Source organism: Thrips palmi, unplaced genomic scaffold, assembly GCF_012932325.1.
Source record: "Thrips palmi isolate BJ-2018 unplaced genomic scaffold, TpBJ-2018v1 HiC_scaffold_11, whole genome shotgun sequence".
Classification (NCBI taxonomy): domain Eukaryota; kingdom Metazoa; phylum Arthropoda; class Insecta; order Thysanoptera; family Thripidae; genus Thrips; species Thrips palmi.
This window is the reverse complement of record NW_023144622.1, coordinates 1,778,300-1,786,175: the sequence shown is the minus strand read 5'-3', so window position 1 is coordinate 1,786,175 and position 7,876 is coordinate 1,778,300. Positions and strand designations below refer to the sequence as shown.

At 60.4% G+C, this 7,876-nt stretch overlaps 1 protein-coding gene across 1 annotated transcript; it reads left to right on the top strand.

Annotated features, from left to right (window-relative positions):
* The first annotated feature begins 725 nt into the window (after window positions 1-725).
* On the top strand, window positions 726-2,703 carry LOC117639370 (fez family zinc finger protein erm-like). The gene is made up of 2 exons (XM_034374958.1): window positions 726-951; window positions 1,205-2,703. Exons 1-2 carry the CDS (start codon window positions 872-874, stop codon window positions 2,694-2,696), a joined length of 1,572 nt encoding a protein of 523 aa, XP_034230849.1. The 5' UTR covers window positions 726-871; the 3' UTR covers window positions 2,697-2,703.
* The last annotated feature ends 5,173 nt before the right edge of the window (window positions 2,704-7,876 follow it).

Sequence of the window (7,876 nt, the reverse complement as noted above, 5' to 3'; positions counted from 1 at the left end):
ACACCGCGCCGTCGAAGCGGCGAGGCGACCCCGTTCTGGCCGCCGCCGTGTCCATCTCTCTCGCACCCGACGCCGCTGCGGGCGCGAGCGGGAGGAAGAGAGAGATGGAGAGAGGGGGCGCGGCGGCGCGGACGCGGCCCTGGGCAGGCTAGGGCGGCAGCCACGGTAAGGCAGAGCGGGTCGACGGGGGCCCCTCCGGGGCTCTCGGGTGCCCCGCTGGGGCAGAGGCATGGCCGCGCCGGGCTGCGCGCTGCTTGCCGGCTGGGCCCCAGCGGCCCCAGAGGCCCCGGCGGCCCCGTGGGGTAGGGGGCGGCCAGAAGGCTCGGCTGTGAGTGGTCCCCTCCGGCTGGGGCTGGTTGGGGCTGGCTGGGCGGGGCCACGGCGGCCCACGCACGGTGGCCTCCCCCTCCCAGAGTCCCCTCCCGGCGACGGCCTGCCGACGCTGCCGACGCCTTCCCCCACCACGGCCGCGGCACCGCGTAGCGGCGCGTAGCGAGCATCGCGACCAGCGTCGCGGAGGGGGGAGGGCGGCGTTTTGAGGTTAGTCGGGCCCGGCGGCAAGCGGCAGCGGGGCAGCGGCAGGGCGGGGAGGGGTGCGGCGCAGTGCGGCGCGGGCCAGCTCGGTGGTGGGGGTCGCCGGAGCAGGGGATTATTTTATATTGTATGTACACCGAGGGGTGATATCGTGTTTACACTCCGGGCTGATTTATTTCCAACAGATTTGTCGAGCCGCTCGCACCGCGCGCACCGTCCGCCGGCAGCGCTCCACTCCGCGCTGCGTCCGCCAGCGACCGCGCAGCCCGTCCAGCCCGTGTAGTGCGTCCGCCCCGTGTCCCAGTGCAGTGCAGTGCAGTGCAGTGTCTCCGCGCCCATGTGTGGGAATGCCTCCCTGTTGGACCCTCGGCGCTTGCTGATTTGCGCGGAAGCAGGAGCCGTCTTCAGCTCGCAAACGTGAGTACAGTGACCAGTGTGCCGCCCGCCATTTTCTCAAATGTGAGTTTGATCCGCGTGTCGCGATTGTCACTTCGACCACAGGCAATGTCAGTGCTTGTTTATTGTTTGCACGCGCGCACAAAATGTGTCGTTTACTTTGTCGTTAATTTTTGACGTCCGCCGCGCGAACTATGCGTGCCAATGTGTGACATTGTGGGCGTTGAACTCACATTGAACTCGGGGCTAAACATTCTCGTGGCGTGCCCTCCAGGCCCAGTCCCAGCTCGAGCCCCACGCCCGTCGGGCACGTCGGGGACGACGGCATGCAGCCGTTCCAGCCCAACATGATGCCCCCCGAGATGCCGGCCAGCCCCGCGGCGGCCAGCCCCGCCGCCAGCCCGGCGGCCAGCCCGGACACGGCGACGAGGCTCCTGGTGCCGAGCAGCGCCAGCAGCAGGACGAGCATGAGCAGTCGCAGCAGCAGCCACAGCCCGCCGCCCACGTCGACGCCCACGTCCACGTCGCGGCCGCTCACCTTCTCCATCGCCAAGATCATGGAGCCGGACCGGCGCCGCGAGCCCGCCGCGTCCCCCGTGAGGGCCGCCGACGCCCTGGGCGGCGTGCTGTCGTACGCGGCGTCGCCGATGGACTCCGCCTTCAAGAAGTACGTGCCGGCGTTCCGCGCGCACGACCTGGACCTGCTGAGCCAGTACCCGCTGCTGTACTACTACCCGGGCCCGCTGGGGTCGCGGGCCGTGCGCCACCAGAGGGAGCCGCCGCCGGCCTCGCCGGAGAGCAGGGACTCGTCGAGCAGCCCGCTGCCGCTGATGGCGTCCCAGCACCACGCCCACCACGGCCTCATGGCCGGGCCGCTGGGGCTCGGCGTCGGGGGCTCGGGGCCCGCGTCGTCCGGCAGCCCGCCGCCGTCCTCGCACCACTCGCCGCCCTCGCCGCCGTCGGGAGGCACCCCTGGCGGCGCGGCCGGCGGCAAGCTCAAGAGCTTCACGTGCAAGGAGTGCGGCAAGGTGTTCAACGCGCACTACAACCTGACGCGCCACATGCCCGTGCACACGGGCGCGCGCCCCTTCGTCTGCAAGACGTGCGGCAAGGGCTTCCGCCAGGCGTCCACGCTGTGCCGCCACAAGATCATCCACACCGCCGAGAAGCCGCACCGCTGCGACGTGTGCGGCAAGTGCTTCAACCGCAGCTCCACGCTCAACACGCACCTGCGGATACACCGCGGCGACAAGCCCTTCGAGTGCGAGATCTGCGGCAAGAAGTTCCACCAGAAGGGCAACTACAAGAACCACAAGTTGACGCACAGCGGCGAGAAGGCCTTCAAGTGCGCCGTCTGCAACAAGGCGTTCCACCAGGTGTACAACCTCACCTTCCACATGCACACGCACGAGGACAAGAAGCCCTTCACGTGCGATGTGTGCGGTAAGGGCTTCTGCCGCAACTTCGACCTGAAGAAGCACATGCGCAAGCTGCACGAGACGGGCGGGCCGCTGGACGCGCGCATGGACGCGCGCATGGACGGCCACCTCCTGGACATGTCGACGTGCCCGCCGCCCGGCCACGGCCACGGCCACGGCCACGGCGGCAACCCCGTGCGCCGCCTCATGTACGGCCACCCCGAGCACCCCGACGGCGTCCCCGGCGACGTCGCGCACCACCACCGCCACGCGCTGCTCGCGCCCTTCCTACTGCCGGGCTGCCCGTCCACGCCCAGCGCCTACCTGTCCGTGTCCAAGATGTTGTGACCCCAGTACCACGCCGGACTGCTGGCTGGCCTGCAAGCCGACAACGCCGCCGTGGCCGCGGCCGCCGCGGCGATGCTGTCGTCGCGTCCCGGCGGCTCCGGGGCGAGCTCTGGCCCCTCCGGCCGCGGCAACCCGCACCCCGACGCCGCCCCGCCGCGCCGGCCGTACGTCGACACGCCGTCGCCGTGAACCGCGCCGCGGCCGTCGCGACGTTGCAGTCATCCGCCATTGTAGTCGCCGCCCCGCGTCGCGTCGCGTCCCCGCGGCGGGACGAGGGTCGCCTGCTGCACCGCGCTCCGCGCCGCCATCACCAAGTGCCACGGGGTGCATGCCAACGCAGTCTGTCTGCAAGTTTGTTACCAAAACAATTCTACCTGAAAGCGCGCGTTACTTAATTTGTGTGATATTACCGTACAAGCCCTCGGTTCCCGTCCGGGGACTCTTGGCAGTATTATTACAACTGGGCAATACGGGCCGTGTGGGTCCCAGTGTCCCAGTCAACGCACCCCGCCTCGGCTGTCCAAGGCAGGGGAGCGAATAGCTGTTTCTGTGATTTTTAGTGGATAAGTTAGCTCGACGGGAGTGGTTTCGGGAAAAGTGTTATGCGAACTGCCTTGTCAGCAAGTCTTCTCTCTCTTTCTGCTGTTCAAACTGCGATGTCAAAGTAAACTAGTTTGCCATGTATTTGTTTCAGTTTCAGTTTTGAAATCTTTGATGCTCTATAGAGACAGCGTTATTTTAATCAAAGATTCTGACTTAAAGAGCAGAAAAAATAGTGAAACTAAGTCAGTAGAGTTGTGACTACGTACCAGTTAAAGTTATTTTAGATTTTATGCCCAATAAGCGTGCAATATTTGTTTTTAGAAAAATATTTTAATGACGATTAGACTATAATCTAACAAATTATCCCCAGTTTGTAAAAGACAATGGAGCCCTCACTGGTCGAACGATCGAAACGTTATTTTTAATAGTAGATGATGTAAATAACAGCATTTCCGCCAGCCAAAACACAAAATTTGTTACTTATTTTCCGGCGGCTTCATTTTTCTTCTTGTGATGTGGGATTCGAGCACGGCCGGAACCAGCGCGGCCAGCGACCACTGGGTGCACTGTGCATTGAAGTGTGTTCTCACATGAGTGCACACTGTAGTCCGCAGTGTACTACTAGTCGGTAGGTCGCGCTGGCGCTGGCAGTGCTGCAGCTTTAGTTGTCGAAGTGAATGATCTGTGATTGTATGCATGAGGTACGTTTAATTCGTTATTGTTAACAGTGTTGAGGAGGATCTATATACTGTACACATTGATTACATTTTATTTGATAATACAGTAGAATCAAACAATCAATGAAATCGCGGAATTCCTTCTTTTGTTTCCTGAACCTGAGTACTATTCATCCCACAAACGCATTGCATTTTACGTTGAGGCCGCCCACGCTAAGTAGCAAGGCCGTGGCTATCGCTCTTCGAAACCGAATGACGGCTGAAATTTCACGACAGGCATCCCATTTGCCAGCCTGGTCGCTGTTGCGAGTAAGCAACGTGGAAAGTTGCATGAAAAGACACACGAAAACGGAAAGCGGCCAACCGGAGCAGTCGAAAGCGAAATCCGGTCCACGGCAGGCTTGTTGGATACAAACTAGTACACTCCGCGCCGAAAGCGAGACCCTAACGACAATAGGACAGTCCTCGCCGAAAACGAGGCTCAAACTTAGTACACTCCGCGCCGAAAGTGCGGTCCGAACTTGTACACTCAGCGCCGAAAGCGAGGCCAGAACTAGCACACTCCGCGCCGCGAAAGCCAGGCCCAAACCTAGTGCACTCCGCGCCGAAAGTGAGGTGCAAACTAGTACACTCCGCGCCGAAAGCGAGCCCCTGACCTTGTTCCCGGTGCTGTGACGCTGTGACGCTGCGATGTGTGAAGCAGAGAAGCAGACCTGGGGGCGCGAGGGCAAGAAGGCCGTATCTGGCGGCGTCCGGGCGGCACTTGCGGCCTTTCCATTCAGTCTGCCGGATTAGAGCCCGACGGGGTCGGCGAAAACAACGGCATAAGCCGTTTAGCGAACCTTTGGTTGGACAATGCGTTGCGTGGGGGAGCGCGGAGCACGCCCTGCACTGTAGGAGGGGGAGGGGGAGGAGGGAGGCCGAGGGTGCGGGGCGGCGAGCTGCCCATCCAGGCCAGCCAGGCCAGCCAGGCCGAGCCCCACGGATAGACACAACTGGAATAATGAACAAGACGTATTAAGTCGTGTATGTGTGTTGTCCTTTTTTATGATCCCGCCTGATCCGTAGTGCGTTCCGCGCGGCGGGGATGCTCAGCTGGCTGATTCCGAATGACAGTAGTCGCTCTGCCTCTCTCGCACACCCTGGGTCGTCCCACTGGGTGCGAGAGAGACGGAGCGAGGTAATAAGCTGTGTATGAGCCGGGTGACGATCGAGTTAGCTGACAGCTTGTGGGATGCGGCGCAGGTGAGCCCAGCCTCGCCCAATCAGCCTACGTCGCCTTCAATTAGTAGACGCCGCCCGGAGTGTTTCAGTGCGGCGGAGGTGCCTGCCCAGCGGGGCACTTGAACGACGGTGAAAACGTCGGACGCCAGCCTAGTCTCTCAATCAGCCTGTTTGTTCTGTTCGCCCCGATCTTTCCCTCTTTTTTTCTCCACGGGGTCGAAAAACGTGTGCCCCTCTCAACCCGCTCACTGCCGTCTCTCTCGCACCTGCCCGGGACGCCCCCACGAGTGCGAGGGGGACAGGGCGACGAAAGCACAGGCCGCCTTTCTCCCGTTGAAAAGTGGCCCTCGGCTCGGCACTGGCTGCGCCCGGCTCGGCGCAGACAGCCCGCGAGGCTCGCCTGCCAGGCCGTGCGGCTGCGGGTGCTCAGCAGTTGTTCAATTAAGTATGTATTACGAGAGGGAGGCAAGTCGGGGGGAGGCTGTGCTTCGCTGTGCTGCGCTGTGCCGCGCTGTGCTGGCTGGCCGCTCATTGTGTGGATTGGACACTGTGTATCCGGTTGGGAGATGGGATGGGCGGCATGGCGGAGCCGGGCGGAGCAGCGCGCCCAAGCGTTTTACCATCAATCTTACCCGACAAAAAAAAATCCAAGAAAATTGAAACCTAATTGAAACAAGCATTGGTTACAGGGCAGGACACTAACAGGCAACTAAATTTTAGTGTGCGTTTTTTATTTCGCCATTTATTAGCTCCAGCCGTGTTTTTTTGTTGTTGATGTAATTTTGATTGTTGTTGCTGTAATTTTGATTGTTGTTGCTGTAATTTTTGCTGTTGCTGTAATTGTTGTTGTTGTTGCAGTAATTTTTGTTGTTGTTGTTGCAGTAATTTTTGTGTTGTCGCAGTAATTCTTATGCTATGACAGTAATTTTTCCGTTGCTGCTATAATTTTTCTGTAGTCGCTGCAATTTTTCTGTTGTTGCTGTAATTTTTGTCGTTGTTACTGTAAATTTGTTGACGTTCCTGTAACTTTTTTTTTGGTGTTGCTGTAATTTTTTTTTGCCGTTGCTGCATTTTTTGTTCACTCCCTTGACGCGCCTGCCGAACCCGAATTTGGGTGGCGAAGTCGTCCGGTCTAGGGTTACCGTCGAGTCACAACAAGCGGCGCCCGCAGCGCCCCGTATCGATGGCTCCAAAATTGGTCGGGCCGGGCGGCACCGGGCGGCACCGGGCGACGGACTGGGAGTCAGCAGACTCCACTACCTGACACCACCGAGGCTCGCACCGAGGCCGGCAGGCGGCGCAGGCCGTGGCGCAGGCCGAGGCGAAGGCCGAGGGGTGGATCAAGGATCAGGGCAAGATGATCTGCACCAGATAGTGCGGCTCTGGGTCCGGCGGCCCGGGCGGCTGCCTCCGGGTAGCGCCGACCCCCGCAGCACCCCGGCAGCACACTGTGCAGCACAGGCCGCCAGGGCGAGGGGAGGGACGCGCACTCTCGCACGCAGCCCCGCAGACTGATTCCGAGAGTCGTTCTCGTCGCTCTGTCTCCCTCGCACCCAGACGGGACGCGCCATGAGTGCGAGAGAGACAGAGCGACGAAAACGCCTCTCGGAATCAGTCTGCAGGTGAGCGAATCCAAACAGCTCCTTTCATGTCAGACGGTCGGACAGAAACAGAGCCGGCAGCGCAGAGCTACGCGGAGCCCCCCGAGGCCGATTGGCTGGGCATAGTGGAGCAGGATGGTCGGAGAATGAATGAATGATTCGATGAAAGAGGCGAAAGAGGCGCACGGAGAGAGAGAGAGAGAGAGAGAGAGAGAGAGAGAGGAGAGATCGACAGGCGCCGATGTTAAATTGCTCGCAAGGAAACGGAGGATGAGCGCAAGGCCGACTTCCTTCTCAGAAAGTTGGGCCGAGTTCGCCGAAGAAAAAGGGAAGTGGCTGAATGAGCGCCGTGAGGCGTGGCTGGGCGTGGAGGCACCTGGAGGCACCGTGACCCTCGGCGACATCATCGCGCTGTACAGTGTACACACACCGGTCACGTGACGCCGCGCTGCCCGCCGGAAATCACTCTCGGCGAGTCAGAAAAAAATTCGGCGCGGGTCTGGGCAATCTTTCAAGCAGCCCATGATCGAAGAGAAATGTGGCCTCTGGTGAGCAGTAAGGGGCCCTTTCTTCACTCTGAATATCTCATATAGTGAACGGCTTCACCTACTTATGAAGATTTTTTTCCCATAATTATTCAACAAAATACCTACGTATTTTGAAGATAAGTTACAGAGTCATAGCTGCACCACCATGCGAAGAATCTTCACCATGAGACTTTTCGAGTGTTGTTTGCAGTGTAGCTGTGTCCCTGCCGATAGACGCTCAAGATTTTCCCACAAGGGAGCAGCCCGCTCCATTAACAAGGCCACTGTCTCTCTCTCCCTCGCACTCCCCGCGGGCGCCGAGCGTGCGAGGGAGACAGCCCGGCCGACTCGTCGATTGGATAAAGAGGCTTTGTAATGAGCCAAGGCCTCGCGTTGCCTTGCGTCGATGCGTGAGGGACCGTGATGTGGGCCTGATGGGCCTGATGGCTCTATGCAGGGCGCCTACCTGTCGTTTTGCATGACCACGTGGCGAGGCCCGGCGAGGCCGGCGAGGCCCCCTCCTGGGAACCACCCGAACCACGCCCCACTGCATTTTTGCTTGCCTTCGGGGACCTTTCAAATAAAATCCTGCTGCCAATCACACCAAG